Source organism: Carcharhinus amblyrhynchos, chromosome 6 (genome assembly GCF_965287045.1).
Source record: "Carcharhinus amblyrhynchos chromosome 6, sCarAmb.v2.hapA, whole genome shotgun sequence".
Classification (NCBI taxonomy): Eukaryota; Metazoa; Chordata; class Chondrichthyes; order Carcharhiniformes; family Carcharhinidae; genus Carcharhinus; species Carcharhinus amblyrhynchos.
The window spans coordinates 102,558,720-102,585,674 of record NC_137329.1 but is presented as its reverse complement, the minus strand read 5'-3'; the positions used below and the strand labels follow the sequence as shown (position 1 = coordinate 102,585,674).

Here is a 26,955-nt window from a genome sequence, read left to right as displayed (position 1 = left end):
ATCTTGAGACTGTGCCCCCTAGTCCTACTATCCTTTCTGAGCGGGAAGAGTCTTTCCACCTCTATCCTATCCATCCCATTCATCATCTTATACGTCTCAATGAGATCTCCCCTCATTCTTCTAAACTCAAAAGAGTACAAGCCTAGTTTATTCAGCCTCTCCTCATAGCTCAACCCCCTCAACTCCGGCATCAGCCTAGTAAACCTCCTCTGCACTCCCTCCAAGGCCAAAATATCCTTGTGTAAGTACGGCGCCCAAAACTGCACACAGTTCTCCAGCCGCGGCCTCACCAATGCCCTATACAGCCGCAGCAAGACCTCCCTACTTTTATATTCAATCCCCCTCGCTATGAAGGCCAGCATCCCATTCGCCTTCCTGACCACCTGCTGCACCTGCAAGCTGGGTTTTTGCGACTCATGCACCAGGACCCCAAGGTCCCTCTGCACCGTCGCCACAAGTATTTTTCAACACAAGTATTTCAACACAAGTATTTTTAGTGCATGTGGGTGAGTGTGGAAATTGCTGTTTTTGGATGAGCAAAACAAATCAAAAAGAATATGGGAAAGCCCAGATCTAAAAGCATTTGCATCTTAAAAGGAACGTGTTCATGTTTGCTTCAAGAAGGACCTGGACAGAGCAAGGCACTTGGAAGGCAAGAATGGTCCATGGTTTGGATGGATTTTCAGGAGCCATTTCTCAGCTTATCACCACTTAGGGCCTGTGATAGGGGTGAGATGTGGGGTGAGTGAAGACTGAAGGCAAGAGAGGCCCAAGGCAATCTGCTACTTTGGCCCAGAAGGAAACTAATTTTTTTAAAAAAGGAATTTAGCTTGCTGGATCTCTTTCTGCCCTTGATCTAACTCTTAGCAAGTTTGGCCTAGCAGGCAAGCCACCACCGCCCCATTGCTCAGGCCTCAGGATAAAATGTGGCGGTCAGGCCTCGACTGCCATTCCCACCTGTGTATTTAAAGGGGGACTCCACTTGCTTTGGTACTCTTGCCAGCTCACAAGGCAAGAAGCCAATGAGTACGTCTCCAAATCCATTTTAACTGCTCCAAAGTCTGGTTTCCACAGGTTTGTGGGGGCAGCGAGTTAAAATACCCTTCTAGGTGTCAGACTGGAGAACATTTAAACTGGCATTAAGAATGGGCTAGTATCTGCACTTCACTGAAACTTGAACCTATGCTATTGAGAGTTAATAATCACTTGAACTGGGCACCTTATATCTTTAGTCATTTCCCTGAATTTGAGTACTTAAAAGCTATGCAAGAAAGTAGCAAAAAAAAACTCTCTCTCTGGCAACACCGCATACATATTATATGGAGCACATGCCCCATAATTTTAAAGATAAGTGGGGCCTGGCACCCACAGAGCCAAAATAACCAGCTTGCATTATTGAGGCTTTAAACAATATTCTACTCAAAAATCAAAGCTCAATCTACTGACATTGCGCACAGATGAAAAACCTTTGATCTGAGTTTGCTTGATCTTTCCAACTGCCCTTTTGCATCCGGATTTCATGTAAAGAAAAATAAAAAACCAAAAATAGTAATTAAGCAGTCCCGGTTTGTTAAAAATCAGATGATTTTGTAGTATTTCCGTCCAACACCTTTTGCACATAAGGGTGACCTAACAAAGCCCTTGCTTCTTTCTTAGCAAAACCGATCAGCAAGATAAGGGCAAGATCAAAAAGGACTTGCATTTTAAGGATACAAAAATAATTCTGCATTGTTTGCTCATTCCATCTTCTAATACCATTGATCTGCAAAGGTATTAAATCACCCTTAAGGCCAGGTGCAAAAAGCACACTTCAAAATAAATTTTGGAAAGTGAATGTAATAATGTACATTGAGTGGTTAAAGGGTTCTGCCCATTTTTATACCAGAGTAATCCCATTTCTCAAGCAGATGGTCAGTTTATCAAGTTGTGTACTACACAAGTGCTAGATAGATACATTCTTAACAACAGCAGTGGTGAGTCAACAGCCATCTTTCAATACTTGTCAATGTAAACTACCACTTCAGTCACACTGTTTCCAAATCAGATCTTAACTGTTGAACTCAAAAGAGGCATTTGTGCCTGAAACAAGTTTAGTTCTACTGGAACCCCTGCTGTCAGCCAAGGTAAGGGTCAGAGAAAGATCAAAGAATTGCGATTTTGATATGTCTACAGTAGTCACAGGGGTCCTTTAGGCACCCACACACAAACATCATCACTTTGGAATCAAGGGAACTTCTATCATTAGACTTATTGAGTAACACAATGGACGAACACTTCTCCGGACAAGAAAGTCAGAAACTATGCACCAGGGGCTCAGGTGGTTCAATGCGTTAAGGTCACAGACTTTCATGTTGTGACCTGGGTTCAGATCTTGACAAATCTTTGACATCAGAGCACAGCTGTTACCTGAAGCCGAAGACTTTGCAAAATAAGTTTGTCAGCTCAAGGTTCTCTGGCTCATACGATCTGTCCGTATTACTAAAATGAAAGATCTGAAAGTTCCAGCAGTTCTTCGCAATACCTCAAATGTGCAACGGATTTCATTTTTTAAAATTTCCCTCCCAAGAGGCACTCAACTCCAGTCAGTAGTTTGCACAGAACTGTTATTACTGCAACACTGCGACTGACTGCCATGATTTGAAAATGTAATTTTCTTCCTTAGTTTGCTCTCCTGAGCACAAAAAGGTGCAATGGGGCTTGCTTCCTTCATTTATTGGACCGACTGTAAATCTCTACAAGTCATCCTCCGTTGGAAACACAGAATCTGCCATGCAATTTTGCAGCTTTCTGCTTGAAGTCATGACTCTACTGATTGAGCTGCTATGCAAGCAATCAACGTTGGCTAGATTGTTCCTTTCCTTTAACATTAGTTACAAAAGCATGGGTGGGATTCTACCAAAAAAATTCTAAGGGCTGAATTCTCGTAAAAACTGAAGTAAATTACGCTGGGTTTTTTTTCAGCTGGTGTTTTAGAATGAATCTCCCACAGTCTGTGCACTGCAGAGTACCCTGGTGGGATTCATTCCAGAAATCAGTGGGCGGGTTCTATTCCTGCTGGGGAGTTCGGCAGCATGATGCTGAATGAGCAACCGTGTATGCACCGATCTGTCAGCACTGAGATCGACCGCTGTCTGCCAGACTCCCAAGTGCTGGCCAGCAGCAACCCTCACATTGCCGGCTGTGCACCCCCCTCCCCCACAACCCAATCACTGGCCCCCGAACATGCCTGGGCCCAGCCCTGAAATCCACCCCCCACCCCTCCCTAACTGGCCTGCCTCAATCTCTCTCCCCCCACCGACAGCTCTGATTTCCCCGACCTCCCATCACCCGCAGCGTCGACCATTCCCACCCTCCGGCCCTACCCCGACGGCCAGCCCCAATCGCTGGCCTCCCATCCTCTCCCACCGATCCCGATTGTAGAGTGGCAGTGGGACATCCCACCCCCACCGATCTGCCCCCTCAGAGGCCCTGCCCCCATTAGCCCCCCTCCCCCAACAAAATTAGGCCCCCCCCCCCCCCCTTGGCACTGCCTGATGCCCGATGGGCAGTGCCAAAGTGCCCCAGGGCTTTGGCACTTTGTCCCTTGGGCAGTTCCAGGAGCTCAGGCTGGCAATACCCAGGGGGCACCACCCCACCATCACCTGACCCTCTGGCGGGGGGGGGGGGGGGTCGGTCTCAATTGCTCCCTCCTTCACTCCAGTAGGGTCGGATGCCAGGTCTCCACAAGTGGGAAGCTATAATAAACCTCACTGCAGTGAGACACTCCTGGCAGTGGGTAGAGACTAGCGGGCCTGGAGATTTCAATCCCAGGCCTGCTAATGGGACGCTAATCGTGATTAGCGTAATTTGTCCAGCTCCACACTAATTTCTCACATGGAGCTTACGATGCTGGAGATCCAGTGCTGGGAGATGCATGGAGGTCACAGACCCAGCAGGGAGTCCGCAAAACGGCCTCCACTAGAGTCTCCTGGCCCAGTGCGCCAAAGAAGCAGTGCAGCGGGATGGGAGAATCACCCTCCCCGCCATGTGTTTCCATTCTATTGGGACCTCTAAAGTAAAGCTCTACCCTGTAGAAAAAAGAATTTCCCAGCTTCAAAATGGGCAAATATAAAGTGCAATGGGCAAGACTGTTCACTGATCCCCTCTAAATATTAGAGAATTATGAGTTCTGATTAACATTACTGTTTGAAATCTTCATGAAACGCTTTGATTTAGATAGAAGACTGAAAATTGGCAGAGTTATCTTCGTCTTCTGCTTTTCGAAGAACTGTGCAGTTGCTGCGATCCAAGATTCAAACATGACTGCATGCTTGACTTCCTTGAGGTGGCAAAGAAATATGTAGAGGCTTATCTTACTTAATTGACGAAATTAGATAATTTGTTTCTGGTTTTATTATAAAGTCAGATTAACCTGCATTCATATAATACTATTAGCGTTGCAAAACAGCTAAAGGTGCATCACAGGAGCCTTTAACATTAGAACAGGTGACCAAAAGCTTGGTCAAACAGATACATTTTAAGGAATGTCTTAAAAAGAGTTGGTAAGGCAGAGCTTTAAGGAGGGATTTCCAGAATGTAGGGCCTAGATAACTGAAGTTTCAGCTGCCAGTGGTGGAGCTATTGGCAATTGGCAATGAGCAAAAGGCCAGAATTGAAGGAATGCAAATATCTCAGAGGGTGGTAAGCCTGGGCAAGGTTACAGCGATAGGAAGGAACAAGGCTGCGGGGGCAACTGAAAACAAGAAATCTGAATTTTAAAATCAAGGCGTCACCAGACTGGGATGGGAATAGACAGGCTACGAGCGATCTCAAGGTCCATACTGATTGCGGAGTTCATACAAAGGGAGAGGTTAAGGGAGGAGCTTGAACTCAGAGGAGAGAGAGCATACTGAACAATAATGTATCCTGAAATCACTGAGAATGAGAAATCACTCAGTGCAGAGGTTGAGAAGGAAAGCAATGAAGATACTTCAGTTAGAAACTTGGCATGGTATTAACAAGGCTGCACAGAATGAAGATCTTAAATGACAGATGAGAGAGGTCAAAGAAGGTAAGATGTTCAAAAGGGGAGGGCTTGCTGGAGGACTAGGAAGGTAGACCAAAGTATAGGTTGGTAATAAGAGCCATACTGTTAATGTACGATTTGGGTAAGACAATTGGTGGAAATATAGAAAAGGAGACATCACTAAGAGTGATGGTGTATTTACCCCTCAGCCATGTTTCTGCCAAGGACATGTTGTCAATATATATGATCCCTAATAAGCTCAGGGATGACCAGGGCCTATTCACAAGTGGACAGATATTATTGGAGGGTAATGCGGACTGGGTGGTGATAACTGACCATCTAGCATTATCCTGGGAGATGTGAGAGGGATTGGCCAGAAAGACATTGCCAGATTAGGCTCTGCTGGTACACTAGATGAAAAAGTCAGTGAGAGAATATAATGGTTGCTGCTCAAAAGGAGGTGGCTTTCAGAGAATGATTAAAGAGGCACAGAGAAAAGCTATAGGCTTAGTTAGGAGGGAGTCGAGCCTGGGATAGTGGCAGGAGAGTCAGAAGGTCGAAGAGCGTTGAAGGATTTGGGTAGGGATTTAGATGCCTTGGCCGCCTGAACTAGCACTGATGATGCAGACGTTTATTTGACAGCTCTGTATGATTGCCATGCACAATTTAACTGCTGCATCTGTCTACATTACAACAGTGATTACATTTTAAAACTACTTCGTTGGTTACCAAGCACTTTTGACATCCTAATGTTGTGAAAGGGCTTTTCCAATACAGGTAAGAGGTAAGTCAACTAAAGTAACAGATACGCTCTGGCACTGTGTTCCCAAATGTAAGATCTTGATAATTCTACTAATTTTTAGAATGATTTTGTAGTACTTTCGTCCAATACCTTTTGCGCATAAGACTGACCTAACAAAGGAGAGAAACACCAAGGCAACTTGGCAACAACAAGAACTCCCAGAATCCTGAAAGACGAGAAACCTTTATGTTGTCTTCACTGCTGCTTGTTAAAATACTTGTAAAATCGTGCTTAATAAATCATACTTGATTCATAAATACTAGTTATTCATACCTCATAGATTAAGCACAACCGAGGACTCTAGTGTTATAAATGAAGAATTCAGACCTTGGAGTTTTTTTTGAATTAGAAGGGTTTTATATATCGCAAAGCCCTAAACCTTACACAAAGGGAGTGATTTTGCGACTCCTTTTACCATGAATGCAAATCCCATTATGGCTGCTACCTCTCGCAAAAGGGCCAGAACGAATTTTGCACTGGGGAGATCTCAGAATGAGATCTTCCCCACGTCTTCCACCCACCAACAACATAAACAAGCTCATGCCCAGCAAGGGGCCCCTGATACCCCAATGCTAGCACTGATGGGGGATGGGGTGTCTTTAACTTGAGATCAAAGTCTGTGGGGCCAGGACTGCTGGCATCTTTAGACCTTGCCTCTCAGACATGATGGTGCCATACCACCAGCCCCCTACTTTTTTTTTTAAACAAGGTGTCAGAAGATCTGAGGAGAAAACCAATCCATTTCTCTGGGGAGAGACATGCCGGTTTTCTGTCAGAACCTGACACTGCCATTTTTGGGAAAACTCTGCCCAAAGTAATCTCAGAGAAATAGGCAAATTAACTCTCTCCACAGAAGGAACAGAACTGAGGAGCTGAATGGACTACGATTGTTCCTAATTTCAGAATATGAAAAGAACAACTGTATAAAATATTTAGAATAAGATTAATGCTACGGATCTAATGAATGTCTAAACTTGTGCTGCCAGTAACATGCAAGGAAAACATTCTTTATGTCTGCAGAGCTGGCAAAGTGCAAGAAACAGGTGTGCTGTGTTGTAGTTAAACTGAAGAGGTACTTACAGCTTTTGCAAAGACGCCCATGAGCTCTGGAAACTGATGTGTGAGGAGAGCCAACATGGCGGTGAAGGAGCACAGGCCGGCTGTGAAGAGGATGAAGAATGGCAGCTCCTTCTTGGGATACACTGAAACTTCATGAAACGCTGGATATGAACAGACAGCATCAGATAGGCAGACAGAAAGGAACAGAGAGAAAATAAAGTGAAAAGAAACAAAAAATAAACAGATTGCCAGGAACAATGTGAAAAAATAAAACACAGATGGAAAGGGAGAAGGAGAAAGAAAAAGGGAGAAATAAGGACATAGCAAGGCAGGACAGAGACAGAAAGGAAGACGGATATAAAAATACATCTTTACTAAATATTTGCATGTAACATACTGCCATAGAATCCTTCCTGTCTTTTGTCTTTATAAATGCAGAGATAAATAAATGCCCATCTTCAGATCCAAGCCATACAATTCAGAAGGAAAATATCAAGAGATTCAAAATGGATGCAGATATAGTAGTCTAATGGTTTTGTTACTGAGTTAGTAACCCGACCGTCTAGAGATACAAATTCAAATCCCATTATGGGAATTGGAGGGATTTAAATTCAGTTAATTCAATAAATTCTGGAATTAAAAGGTGAGTCTATCAGTAATGCTGACATTGAAACTACTGGGATTATTATTTACTCAGGAAAGAAGTCTGTCATCTTTACCATGTCTGTCTTATACATGACTACAGACCCACTACAATATGGTTGACTCTGAATTGCCCTCTGAAATGGCCTAGCAAGCCACCCATTTTTATTCAGAAAGCAGGGCATCATCATTTTCTTAAGGGCAATTAGTGATGGGCAATAAATGCTGGCTTTTATGGTGACATCTATATTCTGGAAATGAATAAAAATAATGAGGAAGTGGCAGAAGTGTTAGAAGAAAGGAGACAGGGGAATTAGGCCAACACGGAAGCTGTGGAGCTGAAAAGTTGCAGGGGTTTAGTGATACATTGGGGATGTTAGCGGTGACAACAATAACCTTCATAATTCAGCGCCTTTAATTTGAAGAAAATTCATTCAAGGATGCAAGTGTCACTAGCTGGACCTATGTTTAAAGACTTTTCATAGAGGCTTATGAAAAACAGATGACGAGCTAATATAGGAGAGATGACAAGGGGTGACATAAGGCTATTGAGTAGATAGCTTTCATTTGATTTTGAAGGAAAAGAGGTAGAGCAGATCAGCGAATCAATTCCAGAGAGTGGGATAAACATAGGTTTCTGAGTCCTGTCACCAATGATGGGATGAAGGAAAACGGAAAGTATAAAAAGCCAGAGATGGAATGCTGGAATATTTGTTCAGTGGAGGTGTAACGGAGCTGAAGGAGATTGCAGATGTTGAAGCAAGGTCATGGAGAATTCAAAGGTGCCAGAGATTTTAACTTAATGTGTTGGGAGATTACGGAATCATAGAATGCAGGAAGCCATTCAGCCCATTGTGTCCGCGCTGGCTTTTTGAAAAAGCTATCAAATTAGTCACACTCACTTGCTCTTCTGCTATTGCCCTGCAGTTTTCTCCCTTTCACGTATTTACTCAATTTAATTTTTGGATGTTACCAAATAGGGAGCCTATGAAAATAAGGGTGATGGGTAAGAGGCAAGAATATGTGCAACAGAATTTTGAACAACTGGGGAGTATAGAATATTGGACAAAGATTTTGAAGAACATGAAAGGGGATGGGTAGATAGACGATGAGCACAAACAATGCAGAAGATATAAGACAGCACACATAAATAAGGGAAAGGAAATAACAAAATGGTAAAATATTACATGGATTTTACATGCCCACATTAAAAGGCTCCACACGCAGATTTTTCCATGGGATGTACAATGTGACAAGCATCCTCTCACTTTGAGAAAGTGTGAGATGTTCCTGATTGTGGACATCATTCACGTCTAGGTCTAATCACAATGCTAAAGTCTATCAGAAACAAATCTGGTATCACGAAGAATAAGTTAACCCTTTGCCTAATAAGAAACCAGCTTGGTTCATGTTAATTCTAAATAGGAACTTAGAAATAATTAACAGAACTATGACAAAAAGTGAATACAAACATGATTTTCTTCATGAACTTACATGGCAGCAATTCTCTGTCTGCAGTCTCTGTGCAGATTGGATATGGATAAAAAAGATGACCTTTTTCCAAGGGATAGGGGATCATTCGGAATGCTGAGGAAAGAATGTTTCATTCCATTTCTGTTAATTACAAGTTGTAAAAATGGACAAAATTATATCTAGGCTTAAAAAAAGCTGCAGTATAGTGCATAAATTTCCCTGGTTAAGTAGACATTTATAATTCCATACTACCCAGAAACTGATAGCTTACTTGAAATACAAAAAGCTACAACAGAAGTATGTGGGATATTTAAAAGACAGTTCATATTATTTGCATGTTAGACCTGTTACTTGAACTGCATGTACATAGTTAAAACTTTAACACATGCCTAATTTTTTAAAAATTAAAAACCAATTAACCATTTTAACTTAATACTTTGATTTTAACTTATTTTGCTTTCACCAGACCAGTATTTCTGTGGAAAGTCTGCAGAGGGATCTAGATAGGCTAGGCAAATGGGCCAGGAACTGGCAAATGGAATTTAATGTTGGCAAGTGTGAAGTTGTCCACTTTGGTAGGAACAATGGTAGGAAGGACTACTACTTACATGGCGAAAAACTGCAGCATGCTACGGTGCAGAGGGACCTCGGGGTCCTTGTGCATGAGTCGCAAAAACCCAGCCTACAGGTGCAGCAGGTGGTCAGGAGGGCGAATGGGATGCCGGCCTTCATAGTGAGGGGGATTGAATATAAAAGTAGGGAGGTCTTGCTGCAACTGTACAGGGCACTGGTGAGGCCGCAGCTGGAGTATTGTGTGCAGTTTTGGTTGCCGCACTTATGCAAGGATATTTTGGCCTTGGAGGGAATGCAGAGGAGGTTCACTAGGCTGATACTGGAGTTGAGGGGGTTGAGCTATGAGGAGAGGCTGAATAAACTAGGCTTGTACTCATTAGAGTTTAGAAGGATGAGGGGAGATCTCATTGAGATGTACAAGATGATGAATGGGATGGATAGGATAGAGGTGGAGAGGCTCTTCCTGCTCAGAAAGGACAATAGGACTAGAGGGCACAGCCTCAAGATAAGGGGGGGGGAGCAGTTTAGAACGGAGTTGAGGAGGAACTTCTTCACTCAAAGAGTGGTGAATCTCTGGAATTCTCTGCCCGTTGAAGTGGTGGAGGCTGCCTCGCTAAATATATTTAAGACGCTGGTAGATAGGTTTTTGATAGGCAAGGGGATTAAGGGTTATGGGGAGAAGGCGGGAAAGTGGAACTGAGCCACTTCAGATCAGCCACGATCTTATTGAATGGCGGGGCAGGCTCGAAGGGCTAGATGGCCTACTCCTGCTCCTATTTCTTATGTTCTTATGTTCCAATGTTTTCTAATATATAATCTTTGCAAATTGAGTGCATTTGTTGTTACAAGCAAAAACTACCAACAAAATTGATATCTTGAAAAACAGTTACAAAAGTAAAGCTAAAACAATTGTATTGAGGAACATGGTTTCACATTTACACTCTAGCTTCCTATTGAAATGCATTGAGTAGTGTAAAGTCACTGTACTTGCTGTGGATACAAATTTAACTTGTCACAGAAAGTTGCAGCTGGACTGAAGTGGTGGAGAGAGCTTGTTTTGAAACTATGTAGGGGCTGTGCCTATTTACTTAAACTGGGATTAATTGCTGGAGAGTCATTTTAATGATGTGTTAATAGTTAATTATTAGTCAATGAGTCTTGCCCTTGTTTTGACAGTGTTACAAGGCAATATTTGCAGAATAAACAGGAACCACAGATACAACCAACCAAGCAACTATTGGTTATGTGACTGGCACAGGCAGAAGACCAATTTAGTTGCTGGGCTGAAGTTAAGTTTATTTATTAGTCACAAGTAGGCTTACATTCACACTGAAATTAAGTTCTGTAAAAATCCCCTAGTCCCCACACACCGACGTCTGTTCAGGTACACTGAGGGAGAATTCAGCATGGCCAATGCACCTAACCTGCACATCTTTGGACTGTGGGAGGAAACCGGAGCATCCGGAGGAAACCCACACAGACACGGGGAGAACATGCGTAAACTCCATACAGACAATGACCAAGCCGGGAACCAAACCCAGGTCCCTGGAGCTGTGAGGCACAGTGATAAGCATTTGGTAATGAAAGACAGTAATTAATAGTTTGCTCATAACGTTGAGCAGAACAGTGGCTTGGTTTATGATCAGAAATATTACTCTACCATTAGGTTTGAGGGAAACAAACTAATTACTCTGGCCTTCTGGAGACTAAACCATGTTTTTGTTAAAACATAAATGTTCTCCAGGAACTGTCTGCCCTACACTGAGTTTTGTTAAACTGACCATTGCTGTCTGAAATCAGAAGGCACATTTACAATGCCACCTAGTGGCAAAGAGGGGGAAAAGCCACTGCTGCAGTATCTTTTATCTTGAGGCATATTTGGTAAAAGACAGTAAAGCTTTATGTTTGAGATACTGGCAAAATCAGGTCCACATTTAGCCACTGGATGGGTATGCCAACATCAGCAACTACACAGAGTTTGTTTCCTTGAATTTTGCAAGGCAAGACTTTTATGTTATCTGAATAGTCTACCTGATCATGGAAGTTAAAAGCAGGGGATCTGACATGAAAGGTAGATGGGACACTGATTACAAAACCGTACAAGTCTACAGCTACTACAGAGTTACTGCTGGTACTTTAAAAGTCAGTAACCTTGAGTTTTTCTGGAACCTGATGGGAGCAGCATGAGAAGCTACCAGCAAGTTCAAAAATGAGTAAATATCCAAAATGACGGATATTCTGCCAATTGCCATCCAGCCCCTAATCTACCTTATTCTGTTCCTTTAGATGAATATGAGTTTCAGGTGCCTTATCATTTAACTGCTCAGACACTGAAAGTTTGTAATGACACCTGTTTAAACTTGATGAATGGTCTGTAATAGTTTGACTGCCATGTTGGTGAACCACTGTCTTGAAATCACATCCTTCCCACTCTTAATTGCCCTTTCTTTTATAGTAGATGAAATCCTCCAGATTAAAAATTATCTTGGATGTCTTATACAATGCCTTCGAGCTCTCTGAATTTTTTTCCAAGGCTTCATCTTTGATGAATGCCCTTCTGCAAATAAGGCACTCAGGTATACAGGAAAAAAGTGAACTAACTGTGGTCCCTTCTAGAGCAGAGAGATATTACTCAACGCAGAAGTTAATTTATGATTCTTCACACAGACCAATTGGTGAGAACTATCACCCCAACCATCTGAAGTGAATTGATTGGATGGACTGTCCATATCTGGGCAGCTGTTAACCAGCAGTCTGGCTGATCAGCTAAGATCTTATGGAGCAGGATCATCTCGTTAATCACCATGTGATTTACTGGGAAGTGTGAATGTACGAAGGAACCTGGGTGTCCTTGTGCACCAGCCAATGAAAGTGAAGAGGCAGGAACACCAATCAATTAGGAAGGCAAATGGTATACTGGCCTTCATTGTAGGGGGATTAGAGTTCAGAAGTTAAGGATGTTTTACCGCAGTTATACAGGGCCTTGGTGAGACCACACCTGGAGTATTAGGTGCAGTTTTGGTCTCCCTATCTAAGGAAGGATATATTTGCCACAGAGGGAATTCAATGGAGGCTTACTAGGCTGATACCAGGGACTATCTTATGAGGAGAGATTGATTTATCTGGGCTTGTGTTCACTAGAGTTTAGATGGATAGAAGAGATCTGATTGAAACATATAAAATTCTAACAAGGCTAGACAGACTAGGTGCAGAGAGAATGTTTTCCCTGGTTGGGGAATCTAGACATGATGTGGAGATGCCGGAGTTGGACTGGAGTAAACACAGTAAAAGTCTCAGAACACCAGGTTAAAGTCCAACAGGTTTATTTGGTAGTAAAAGCCACTAGCTCTGGGGTTTGCCCCTTTGTCAGCTGAGTGGGAGTTTATGATCAGAACTCCCACTCACCTGACGAAGGAGCAAACCCCGAAAGCTAGTGGCTTTTAATACCAAATAAACCTGCTGGATTTTAACCTGGTGTTATAAGACTTCTTACTGGGAAATCTAGAACCAGGGGACACAGTCACAGGATACGGGGTAGACCATTTAGGCTGGAGATGCGGAAAAATTGTTTCACTCTAAGGGAAGTGAAACCTTTCCTCATCAAAATCATTGATATATATTGTGAATAGCTGGGGCCCAAGCACTGATCCCTGCAGTACCCCACTAGTCACTGCCTGCCACTTCAAAAAAGACCCATCTACTTCTACTGTTTCCTGTCTGTTAACCAATTCTCAATCCATGCCAATATATTACCCCCAATCCCATGTGCTTTAATTCTGCACACTAACCTCTTATGTGAGACTTCATTAAAAGCTTTCTGAAAAGCCAAATACATCCACTGGTTCACCCTTATCTATTCTGCCAGTTACCTCCTCAGAATGCTCTATCACAGAAGGCCAAGTGGAGGCCAAGTCACTGAATGTATTTCAGAAAGAGACATTTTATTAGATTTTAATGGCATCAAAGGATGTTGGGAGAAAGCAGGAATATGGCTTTGAAACCAAGGATCAGCCAAGTTCATACTGAATGGCAGAACAGGCTCGAAAGGCCGAATGGCCTACTGCTCCTCCTAGTTCTTATGTTTTTAATGTACTTAAGTCGTCCTGCAATGAAGGCCAACATCACATTTGTCTTCCTAACTGTTTGCTGCATAGTATACAGTGAATGCTTGCTTTCAATGACTGGTGTACAAGGACACCCAGGTCTCTTTGTATGTCAGCATTTCCCAATCTGTCACCATTTAAAAATACTCTGCCATTTTGTTCCTCCGTTCAAAGTGGATAACTTCACATTTATCCATGTTTTAATGCATGTTATAATGTGGGCAGCACAGTGGCACAATGGTTAGCACTGCTGCCTCATGGCGCTAGGGATCAGGGTTCGATTCCCAGCTTGAGTCACTGTCTGTGTGGAGTTTGCACATTCTCCCCATGTCTGCATGGGTTTCCTCTGGGTGCTCCGGTTTTCTTCCACAGTCTGAAAGACATGCTGGTGAGGTGCACTGCCCCGAAAAGATGCCAAAGTGTGGCGACGAGGGGAATTTCACAGTAACTTTGTTGCAGCGTTAATGTGAGCCTTACTTATGACTAATAAATAAACTTCAACTTTACTATACCTGCCATGTATTTGTCCACTCACTCAAATTGTCTAAATCATCTTGAAACTTCTTAACATCCTCCTGATTGCTCACATTCCCACAAAGTTTTGTGTAATCAGCAAACTGGGAAATATTACGTTTGGTTTACTCATCAAAAGCATTGATATATATTGTGAATAGCTGGGGCCCAAGGACTGATCCCTGCAGTACCCCACTGGTCACTGCTTGCCACTTCGAAAAAGACCCATTTATTTCTACTGTTTCCAGTCTGTTAACCAATTCTCAATCCATGCCAATATATTACCCCCAATCCCATGTGCTTTAATTCTGCACACTAACCTCTTATGTGGGACTTCATTAAAAGCTTTCTGAAAAGCCAAATACATCCACTGGTTCACTCTTATCTATTCTGCCAGTTACCTCCTCAAAAACGCCAACAGATTTGTCAAACATAATTTCTCTTTCATATAGTCATGTTGATTCTCGGTCATTCAGTCACTGATGGTTGTTGGACCTGACTGCGTGCAAATTAACTGCAATTTTCTCCCACATCACAACAGTTACTTCAGTACTACTTCATGAGCTGTAAAGTGCTTTGTTATGTCCTGAGGTTTACAAAAAACAGTACAGGAACAGATCCTTCAGCCCTCCAAGCTTACAGTAATCACATTTACCTATCTAGACCAACTGCTTATATCCCTCAATTCCCCGTTTGTTCATATGTCTATCAAAATAAGTCTTAAATATGGCTAATGTAACTGCCTCAACCACCTCACTTGATAGAGCATTCCAGGCCCTGACCATCCTCTGTGTAAAAAGATTTCTCTCGCACATCTCCACTGAACCTTTCCCCCCTTATCTTGAACTTGCATCCCCTTGTAATTGTCATTTCCACCCTGGGAAAAAGCTTCCAACTGTTCACCCTATCTATACTTCTCATAATTTTATAAACTTCTATCAGGTTGCCCCTCAGTCTCTGTGGGAGAACAAATCCCATTTATTCAATCTCACCTCGCAGCCAGTACTCTTCATACCAGGCAACATCCTGGTAAACCTGTTCTGCACTCTCTCCTAAGCCTCCACATCCTTCTGGTAGTGTGGTGATCAGAATTGGACAGAGTATTCCAAATGTGGCCTAACCAACATGTTACATGTTTCTGTCAAGCAATGTAATTTCATGGAAATGCTGGAGATATTTTCAAAGGCAATAATTGATTTCTGATGTATTTCCCTTAACAAGAACAATTTGATAAATTGGGAGTACTTCTTTTCAATAGGTACAAGCCAATTATCAAGGTGGTCATCAGGACTGTGAAAATGATGGCAATTTTACTGGGAAAGGCATATATCAAAGAACTAGTGAAACACTCTGTGGTTGGACTAAATAACTCAAGATAGGCAACTCCTAAAAGGCACTTACTTCCTTCCCAGGTACAATGTAATAGGTTGAGAGCTCCTTCTACCCGTTTCCAGTGCTGAAGATGGAAGAACGCATATGCTATTGCTTCACTGTCTCCTCGCTTCAAAATATGTTCTGGTGGCAGTATTAAACTTTTCATTTCTAATAAATACTAAAAAAAAGAAAGATAGCAATTTTTAAAAAGACATTGTTGTAAGACCAGGAATTGTAAATACAGTGATTAACATTCCAAAACCTTAACATGTTTTGCATGAAATATTTTTTTGTCACGTAACTGAGTAATAGCCTATTTGTTATTTGACTCGTCAGGCACCAAGGGTGGGATTTTCCAGCCACGCTCGCCCCAAAACCGGAAAATCCCGCCCGTGGTCAACAGGACTTTCCATGTTCCGTCCCTTGCCCACTCCAATTCCCGTGGCAAGCAGAATGGGAAAATTTCTCCCCCAACCCCAAGTGTTTAACAACATTATTTCAGAACTAATTTATCTGTTAGTTTTAGACAGACATGTCAGTCACAGAGATCTCCCTCATTGCCTTCCACCTCACCACATTTACAAACAACTTCAATTTCATGCCTTCTCTGTTGACAAGTGATCAGATACTGCAAGCCAATTACAGATCACAGAAACATTAAAATTAGCATTTCCAGACAAAGCTGTTAGCTTGCAAACTAATGGAGAAAAGAGCAGCCACTCACTTTAGGTACATGTGGGTTAAATTCTACTGCCCTGTGTATTGCTTCTACAGCATTCATCTCTGCAGTACTCAGCCCTCGCCTGGAGGCAGCCTCTGGTGAGAATCTACAACAATAGCAAAACCATTCGTCACAATTCACATCATGATACCACACAACTCAGTGGACCACTGAGGAACATACAAAATGACACAGAGGGTTCCCGGATACTTAGTAGCCAGGACAGGGGCTCTGTACATCTCACTGCACTCTCTAGTGATTGGTGATTGTTCCACCCTGACAAAGTCACACACCCATCACTTACCTCTCTCCAATTTCCATCAGCCAGGACTTGTACATTACATTCACAGATTCACACACTCACAGACTTAGAACGGTTTCAAGCCTCATACCCATATCTCACCGTCTGCACACTTTGCTATCTAATCAATCATGACAGCCACATCAGGCAAACAGATACTGACACACCTCCCTCTCTCCCACTCGTTAGCACACAACTGGAGGCAACAGGAACTACCTAGACAGGGAGAGGAATGCTACATGTCATTATCCCTTTGGAGGAGACTGTGGTGGCAATCATTGGAGCAGCCATTGATGAGGCCATGGCCAGTGATAGAGCTGATATTGATACATACAAATCCTTCTTACACTCCAGTGTACAGTAATTGAGTGCATAGTTGTGTTCAGGTGGTGGCCATTTACTGAGGATTGACTTGAATAAACTGTAAAAATTAGACTCCAATTCTATCCTTCACCACAAGGCTATCTGGAGAACAACACTCACATTTCCTTCAACCCACACTTCCTTTTGATTTACAAGCTGTTGATAGTGTAAAACTACATCTCTTACTTTCTCCCCTTCCCCTCACTACAACCCGACACTTCTGACGTTCACTTTTCAGAAACAAATAAAGTACAACCTGGCTAGGCAGTGGTGGAAGAGTAAATGGTGGGTGGGCAAGAAAACTGCAAAGATGAAGGAACACTATCACTCATTCTCACACTTGCAGCCACCAGTTGAAATGGTATACAGTATGTACTTTCGAGGATAGTAAACAGGCTGAATATGAGGCACTAGACATGAGTGGCTTCCAGCTGAGGCAAAGAGCAAGTAAAGCAAAGCTGTCAAGTCACCAGCAGTGACCTTGCTGTTGCCAGCCAGCCCAGACTGTTGCCACCCATGTCAAGTTGGTGCAGTCCCAGGCCATCTGCACCCTCCACTACTGAAAGTCATCAGCTTTCAACTAGCCACACTGCAACTACTGGGGCAGCACTGCGTAAAAGCGCCAGAACAAGCACATGGAAGACACTAAGGGAACAATTAGTTGATGTTTGTATGTAATATTTGCATGTTTTTGATTGATAAATTTGTTTGGAATATTTATTCGATGTTGTTCAAAACTACATGAAGAATTGATTTATTCTATTTGAGGTGTTACACTCCACTTCATTGCCACATCTGACTGTTTCATGTTTCCATGTTTTTAAACTGATTATGGCTCACAAACAAATTTTTAATGCAAGTTACACCCATGTCTGGGAGCAAGTAGCTTGTGCAGAAGCCTTGAAGTCAGGACCAAGTCCTTTAACAGATGCCACACCACTCGGTGCAGGCTTTAATAACTTTAAACAACTTCAAAAAGCACCAAAGATTTGCACAGTCAAAGCAAAAGCCAATAAAAATTCATCAGAAAATAACCTAAAAGTAGTTGATGATCCTTTTAAATAATCATAGTGCCAGTTTTCTCCTGCTGCTGAATGTATGTTTAGCTATGCATAATCGAGAGAGATCTTGGAGCGCCAAAATAGCAGAAGTGGCATCAAATCAGTGTTGTGTTGATTGATATCATGAACTGCCAATCCTGCATACTTTGGTGTACACTCACTGAGTGCACACTAACACTTTGGTCAATATGGCGTCCAGTGTGATACGGGTTCCACTTTGGACTTCTAAGGCTACTCTTCGTGTGTATTTTATTCTGTGCCACATATCTGAATATTGTGCCACGCATACTTAATCTCTTTCAGTCTTTTCAATCCATAATGTCATTCTTGGCATTATGCTAATATTAGCTTCATTGAGAATACCTACTTGTCAGAGACTGCTCTTGCTTTAAGTAGTGCCGCTGTGTAACATATTGTTGCTGACTTTGGTAAGCTAATATCTGTCACAAAAAAGAGAAGAAATCATGATTAAATTACTTTGGTACATTACAAAAGTCAAGGCACTCCACTTCCCTCTAGAGTGGAATAACAAAACATATGCTCATAGCTAAGACTTCCTTTCAAAAGTTCTCTTTCTATTTTTTCTCAAATGATCCAAATCAGTATATTGTGCAGGCAAAACCCAATAACTCATCTATCACAGACAGAATTGTTCAAATTGTCATCTATTCATGGGGTCTAGATTACTTTACAAGGGCTTGACTGTGTTAGCCTTCACACTGATTTACTTTGTTCCGCCAGATTTTGGAAATCGTAAAAGTAAAACAGTAACACACATCCAATCAGGATGATGTATGATCTGGGGGGAACTTGGAGAAGATGGTACTGTCATGGAGTTGGCAGGTGCTGGAAGTAAGGTTAAGGCATGTACTGAAGAAATGGGGTAGGTTTATTGATGCAAACATGAAGGGCTTTCTGGTGGATCAACTCCAAACTGTTTCAGGATGAGTTCAGATAGAGGACATGAGTTATAACCCTACAGTCCACATTTCGTTAATCTCAAACACGAACAAGTGTCATGAAATTAATAGTTCTCTGCAAATATGAATTGCTTGAGGCTAAATGCTAAAGATTTTGGAATAAGTGTTACTCCTGTGGTTGTATAAACAAGGCACTGAATCTTCTACTCTCTCTGGTGGTGAGCTTGGGGGCAGGAAGGGCATTTACTTAAATGGGATGGTAGTGTACTTGAAACCCACCGCCTTTTGGCCTCCTCCAGAATTAAGATGGCCTTCTGGCCTCTGCCACCAAATGAGAGGTAGGGGTGGCCTTTGAGTGCCATGATCAAAGGCAATCAGCACCTGATTGAGGGGCCAGGAACTGGGCACTGGAGAGAGGCGGGTGCTGAGAGCCAGACCTCTTCCCTGGCTTCTGATCCCCTTACCCCCTCTCCCTCAAATCCCCCATCCAAGTAACTTCCAACCCCCCTCCCCCGCATTCCTTAGCTGTAGCCTGAGCTCTCTGTGATCCTGGGACTGAGCGGGAGTGGGGGTCTTCCAACAGCAGCCACAGCCTCCTCAGCAATGCTGCTGAGCACGAGTTGCTTGGTAGGTGGAACTTCTGCCCCCAGTGTCTAGATTCCAAGGGAAGGCCTGTTGGTGGACTCACCATTGCCTGATTGGTATGGTGACCTGACTAGCCCTTACGACTCCACTCAAGACCTGATAACCCCTCCCAAACTGACCCACCCGTACCCACGCACCACCTATCACCCTACCCAGTTGTCACTGTATCTGCTTACTACCCTGTCCACCCGCCACCCTAACCACCTGACACCCGACCAAGCTGCCACCCCACCCCTTTGCACACTTCTCTTAATTTAAACTCTACTTCCCAGGACATAGCAGCAAGTGCCATGAAAAGTGAACATGGCTAGTCTTCCGCTGATAATCTATTGCTACAAGTAAATTGTTCAATTTCAGGAATGCTTCCATTTCTGGAGAAGCCAGAATTAGAAGTCATGGCCAGAAACACGGAGCTCCGGTGTGGCACAGAAAAGTAGGATGGCTTTTATCCCTCCTCTGATGATTTGAGCCACTGAAGTAAACATTAATGAGAATATACTGTATGTTATTATGTTGATATATTGCTTGTTTTTGCTGGCATCTGAGGTGGCATTAGTCTTCATGGATTAAAATAAGATCAGGTTGGAAAATAGTTGGGAATCACTGGATTAAAGGAAATAGCCGAATAAAAGCAAAATATGGTGACGATTAACTTACTGTCTTGGCAATTGGCCCTTACCAGCACGACAACAACTAATTGGCCCAGCAAACAAAACGTGCTTCAGTCTTACGGAAAATACTGGTATTACACTGAATGAACTATATCACAAAATACTGGAAACGTAATGGTTCCCAAAATACAACAGCATTTAGGTGTTTTAAGTGAAGGATGTGGAAATCAGTGTCGGATTGGGATAAGCACAGTTAAGAAGTTTCACAACACCAGGTTAAAGTCCAACAGGTTTATTTGGTAGCACAAACTTTCGGAGTGTTGCTCCTTCATCAGGTGAGTGAAGAATTGTGTTCACAAACAGGTCATACATAGACACAAATTGAGTTTGTATTTAGCAACAATGAATTTCAACAATGGCATCTTCAATGGATTTTAAGATCAGAATATTTGGAACAAACAAATTCTTACTCAGTGATGGTTTCAAACATGGACTTCCTTTAGTATCCCCCATACACCCCTGACATGACCCTCTCGCCCGAGTCTATACTCACCTGTTCACCTCTGGTGGGCTCTGCTGATCAGATGCACATCATGATTTGTCATGATTCAAGTTGGCACGCCAAATCCAACAGGAGGAGGAGGCAAAGTAGTTGGATGCGGGGGCTATCAGGCATAAAGGCCTGATTATGATGCTTGAGTCGATTCAAATGGGGATACCGACTTTCAACGTCATGATCTCTGTAATATGACTGACAGAGAGCAGGGAAAATATGAAAAGTGTGGAAAATCCTGCCGGCGTAAAAGCCGTTTTGGGACTCCCACAGGAATTTCTGGTTCTGCTGCCATTCCACACCCCTCCCCCCACTGAAAACAGGAATGGAGAATCCCCCCGCTCCCCACCCCCCCCCTCATTAACTCTTTTTCACAGACCTGCTGAGTTTTTCCAGCGATTTCTGTTTTGATTTCAATTAGCCAGAATTTCACACGTAAAGTTCTGGCACAATCTTGATCCAGAAGTGTGTAGAATCGTGCGGGAAGACGGTGAGGCCAATCTCCCGACATTATCATGCCCTCACACGATATTTTGGCCGGTTAGTGTGTGAGCAAGTGCGTCCACTATCAATCAATACGCTGATTTAAATGAATTAAATAGCACTGGGGTCTTACATTGCCCGACTGACTTTACAATTGACAGGCAGGCCAATTGGCAAGGTAGCCTTTACATTCAAGCTGCAACCTCGATCCAGGATGGGATGAAAGGTCAGGGCTCAAATAAAATTAACAAGTGTGTCTGTGGGTTGAGGTCCGTGTGGGATTGTGCTGCCCAGACACTGGGGGAATAGCTTTAACACTGATATTAATTTCTTCACTGGTCAGCAGTTCGCTGAGACAGCTCCGCAACAACTGTGCCTCGGGGGGAAGCACATTGGAAGTGCCAGCTTGCACACGCCAACTTCCCTCTTCTCACCTTCCCCGGAAGGGCTCAGCCTTTCACAGAGCGTGTTTTATGCCGGGTGGCCATTTATTGCTAAACTGCTCCTTAGTGTCAGGGAGATTAGCAGGATAAATATGTGGCGTTATGGGAATAGGGCCTAGATGGGATTGTTGTTGGTGCAGGCTTGATGGGCCGAATGGCCTCCTTCTGCACTGTGGGAATTCTATGTTTGGCCAACCAGTGTGAAATTGCGTCTCAAGGTCAACCATGGCAGGGAGCACATTTCACACTCGCTTCTGGGCTCACCAAGTGCATGCACCCAATAGGCAAGAAATTCAACCTACTGTCTAGTTGCACTTACTCAGAAAGGCTATGTAGCTAAGGTACTGAAAGCTGCAAGCCTTCGTGGAACAATACCTGCAGCCAGGGTCAGTACCTAGAAGCGGCAAGGCAGCACAGTGGTCAGCTCTGCTGCCTCACAGTGCCAGAGATCCAGGTTCAATTCCAGCCTTGGATCATTGTTGGTGCAGAGTTTGCAACATTCTCCCTGTGTCTGCGTGCATTTCCTCTGGGTGCTCAGGTTTCCTTCCATACTCCAAAGATGTGCAGGTTAGGTTAGGTAGACTGGCCTTGCTAAATTGCCCCTAAGTGTCCCAAAATGTATAGGTTTGTTAGGTTAGCCATGGTACACGTACGGGGTTACAGGAATTGTTTGGGGAAAGGGCCGGGATAAGGTACTCTGGGAGAGAATCGGTGCAAACTCAATGGGCCAAATGGTCTCCTTCGGCACCATAGGGATTCTATGATTCTAGGAGAACATGCGAGGGAAAATCCTCTGGAAATGAAGGCAACAACATCAAGTGATGCAGCAGCTTCAGACTCTGACTGGAAAAAAGGCTCAAAGAAGTATCTTTGCATTTATTTGCTATCAGGCAAAATCGTTAACAATTTAATGAAACGCCATGGGATGTTTTGCATTGCTTACAGGCACCATACAGATACAGGTTGCTACTAAACAAAACTCTGCCAACTATTTTCCCACCTTTACTCCTGTGTATAAAAATCTACAAGGACTCACCATCATATTTGGCTAAAACTGCTTGAACATCAGCATAAGCCTGTAGCTCTAAAAGTGCCTCCAGTAAATTTTCATGAATGTTGAACATACTGAGAAGAGGGAACTCCTTCATCAGCTGTAAAACAATCAAACCCACAGTTAAACTGAGAAGAACAGTCAGTAATAAGGTCAGGACTTGTAAAGAAAAAGACATTCAGGTCACCACAAAGTAAACTGATGCATTTGGATTATGAATTTTCAACAGACTTTTGTCCATTCGGCCTAACCGTCCACATTTTTAAATCAATACATGCAAGTTTGATTTTGGATTCTCCCGCAACATCTGAATTTTGCTATATAACTAGTACAGGCTGCACGGTGGCGCAGTGGTTGGCGCCAGGTACCCCAGGTTCAATTCCAGCCTGAGGTCACTTTCTGTATGGAGTTTGCACATTCTCCCGACATCTGCGTGGGTTTCCTCCGGGTACTCCAGTTTCCTTTCGCACTCCAAAGATGTGCAGATTAGGTTGATTGGCTATGCTAAATTGACCTTAGTGTCAGGGGAATTAGCAGAGTAAAAAAAGTTGTGTGAATGGGGCCTGGGTGGGATTTTAGTCGGCGTAGACTCGATGGGCTGAATGGCTTCCATGAGTACTGTAGGGATTCTATGATTAATTTGTTCAGCTAGTTTGCTGAAGTTCCAGAATCTAACTTCAATAAATGAGAATGGTTACATCATTCCTCTAAGATACTTGTGCACAATATTGATGTAGCAAACCAGGCATATCGAAGGAAACTGATGCATTATTTGCAAGGTAGGATAGCAATATTTCTTAATTGTGAATTTATTTGTTCTATGGAGAAGCATAACATGCTTTGAATATTATACTGGGGGATAATTTTTAATTTGAATTCAATATGATGTTCATTTTGATACGTTTGTGTTCTTAAGTGATAAATAGTGCAGATGGAAAGCATCAAGTGTCAACAACGTCACACTGACTTTGGCATATGTGGGCAATATTACTGGACACAACTTGGGAGTGTCCCAAAGTTCACTTCAGCCCAAAAGGCTGGTGGAACTGGTCAAGTAGGACTGGATTTTAGTTCTGAGGTTAGGATCCTGACATTGGGTGACATTTCTGGGTCCCCACAGTGCAGTAGCACCTGATTCATCCCACGTGACTTTTTTTTCAAAAACTGGTCCATTGGTGGACAGGAAATGCTCTCACTGTCCAACCGAGGTGGGTTGCCTGGGTGGCATAACCTGGCTTGGAGGCATAAAGTGGCATGGGAGTTTGCGTGGGGTTAAGGGGTGTGAGGGCTGAAGGGGCTTAGTTTTTTTTCATTATAACAGGGATGAAGGCCCATAATATTGAAGCAGGTCTTTTAAACAGTCTACCTCAACACCTGGCGATCCCGATGGCTGCCTCCGACCTCTTTCCTTGATTAGCTAGACCGACTGCAGGCCATGCCCGCCAACCCACCAGCAATGAAGATCCTGCATTTGCAGGCATGTTCTCCCAAGGCAGGTAGGGGATTTTCTCCCAAGGCAGGTAGGGGATTTTCACAGTAAATGTAAATCTATTTGTGACTAATAAGTAAATTTTAACTTTAACCTCAGGCAGGCCGAGTTGGGAATTTCCTGATGTAAGCTATCTACCTTTGGTGTTGAAAACTCAGACCATTGTCTCCAGAGTGCTGACTGATTAGGAATAATCCACCTTCCTAATAATCAGTTCAAGCGTTTCAAGCCCTTTTAAAACTGATCATCACATACAACCAGCCACACCGGCACTGTTCTGACAGTGCCCATTTTTACTCACATCTCGCATCATTTTCACTGCTTCTCTTGTCCTCCCCAGTTTTCTCGAACACATTGCCAATCTTCTTTTAATGTAAACTAATACATTTGTGTCCCTCCCTGAAAGACAGAACATCTCATCTCCATTTTCAGTGGTGAAGACAATGATTTACCATGAACCTAGCAGCAGAAATTGATCATTCAACTCCACCAGCCCATTCCACTGGATCCTGATTGATCTACCTACTCCATCCTTCAACTAATTTCCCACACAAACATCAGAATTTAAAAAATGAACCTTTTTAATTCAATTACAGAATGCTATAAATTACACCTTAGGATAGCTAGAAAATATTTTATACTTTCAAAGCACAGTTTTCTTTTAAAATAGCGGAGTGCAACAAACATTCAGTACCTTTGTAAAAGGATAAAGATTATGTTACAATGTAAGCTAAAGTGACAACTACTGAGAACTTCACTCAAATCACATGCTAATTTTTAAAAAGTAATGTGATCCCAACAGGATAGTTAGATTCTGAACAAATAGGTGTAAGGAAGTGGAATACTATAGCTGAGTGGATTCATAGAGTTTGTGCTTTCTTCAATTTCTTCTTTTTTGTATGTATCTTACAAATTTGTATAAACCAATGTCAAAATGAATACAAAAAATGCATTGTCTAGACGGCTGCAAAGGAATCATTCCATGTACACTCAAGTGGATGCATGGCTCAATGGCTTCTTATCCCTTGATCTGAATCAACAGGGATTTGTTCAATAACCAGTCTGATATTACAGAACCGCCAGGCTTTACAAAGTCTCCATTTAACAATCTCCCTCACCTAATTATTCAGCAAATTATTCATCTGACAACTTGCAGGGCTTACAAAGGAGTTAGAAGTGGAAAGCAAAATAAATAATGGTGGGCATTATCACATTATCTCTCCGATACATCAGCATTACCCCTCGCAGCAATCACGGCCACCTTTTCTTGCGGGACGGGGGAGTGGATCGGGAAAGTTAGAGTGCATCTTAATGTAATAATAGAGATTACAGCCAGTGACATCTGTCAAACTCTCTGTCTTAGATTCTGTCACCCTTTCTTTATTTGGCATTTGGTGTTATTCACTTTCCTAATTTCATTCCAAGTCATTTTATGCTACAAACCATTACCTGGGAAAAGCAGCTACAGACATCCTATTCCCCAGACTCCTGTATTATGTTGCTTCTAATTTAGCTGCCGGAGCAGGGGAAGAAAAAAATGATTTTACGTAGTGTAAAATAAATACATGACATGCTCGAGAGGAAAATGAAGTAGGGCATTAATTCCATAAGTGAGTTATGTCCTGATTTGTAAATAGTGATAAAATACTTATTGCCATCTCCCTGCAGATTCAATTTAGAACACTCCAATGGTTTTAAATTAACATAAAGGTTATTTAATTGGGCAGCTTTATTTTTTTAGTTTTAATTGGGCTGTTACAAGCACAGCAGGTGCTTTCATATTCCACATTAGGTCATGTTTCTCACCTTCTAAAAGGAATGACCAATAGCTTCCTTGCAAATCTCCTGAATGACGATTAAATGAGTACAGCTACCTCAAACCAATCTGCTGCAAAATTATTAGGAATATGTAGCTGAGACTCAATGTTTTTTTTTGAATGAAAGAATTTCTTTGGACGCAACCCTTTAAAGATACAACACACTTTGCTTGGTACATAGAAAATCAATGTCTGAAACCATGCCCCAGTAAATTCCTATGAAAAACTCCGCTCCGTACTCTGAAAGGTTCAGTGCCGCCATCATAGAACTTCTACATTCTCTGATCCCAAGAGGGATGGTTGGTTTCTGAACAAATATTCAGAAAGAAGTTATTTATCTAAGTGAAGGATCTCCACATTCCAAACCTTTATTTTAGGAGACATTGTTATTTTTCCCCAGCCACAACACAGGACTACTTACATGCCAAATAGCAGAAGCAGTGTGCAACAGAGAGAGCTAAGTGATCACAACCAAGGAATCAGATTAAAGCTCTGTAGGCCTGCACACTGATTCATGGATGGTGGTGATACCAAGTAATCAGAGGAGGAGGGTCCACAAATATCACCATCCTCAATGATGGGAGAGCCCAACAAATCAGTACAAAAGGCAAAGTTGAAGCATTTGCAACTACCTTCAAACAAAAATAGTTAAGTGAAGGATCCTTCATGGACTCCTCCTGAGGTTGCCACCATCAAAATAGGCCAATTCTCAGCTAATTTGATTCACTCCACCTGCTATCAAAAATCAGATTAATTTATTGAATATTGCAAAGGTTATGGGCCCTGACAACTTTCTGTCAGTAATACGGAATGAGCTGCACCCCTAGTCAAACTGTTCCCATACAGCTACCTGACAATGTAGAAAATTGCCCAGGTTTGTCCTATCCATGAAAAAAAGGGCAAAGCAGACAATCACTGCCCCATCAGTCTACTCTCAGTCATCAGCGAAATAA

At 42.6% G+C, this 26,955-nt stretch overlaps 1 protein-coding gene across 7 annotated transcripts in view; it reads right to left on the bottom strand.

Annotated features, from left to right (window-relative positions):
- LOC145344172 (suppressor of tumorigenicity 7 protein homolog) overlaps window positions 1–26,955 on the bottom strand; it is a 169,883-nt gene that overhangs the window by 6,536 nt on the left and 136,392 nt on the right. For 6 of the 7 annotated variants that reach the window (XM_080191089.1, XM_080191093.1, XM_080191090.1 and 3 more), the window contains 7 exons: window positions 24,487–24,584; window positions 22,682–22,796; window positions 18,358–18,430; window positions 16,269–16,371; window positions 15,572–15,722; window positions 9,003–9,095; window positions 6,888–7,027 (listed from right to left, as the gene is read on the bottom strand). In XM_080191089.1, the coding sequence (XP_080047215.1) occupies window positions 6,888–7,027; window positions 9,003–9,095; window positions 15,572–15,722; window positions 16,269–16,371; window positions 18,358–18,430; window positions 22,682–22,796; window positions 24,487–24,584 (773 nt within the window). The remainder of the gene's footprint in view (window positions 1–6,887; window positions 7,028–9,002; window positions 9,096–15,571; window positions 15,723–16,268; window positions 16,372–18,357; window positions 18,431–22,681; window positions 22,797–24,486; window positions 24,585–26,955) is intronic. The other variant, XM_080191091.1, reaches the window with a different exon arrangement.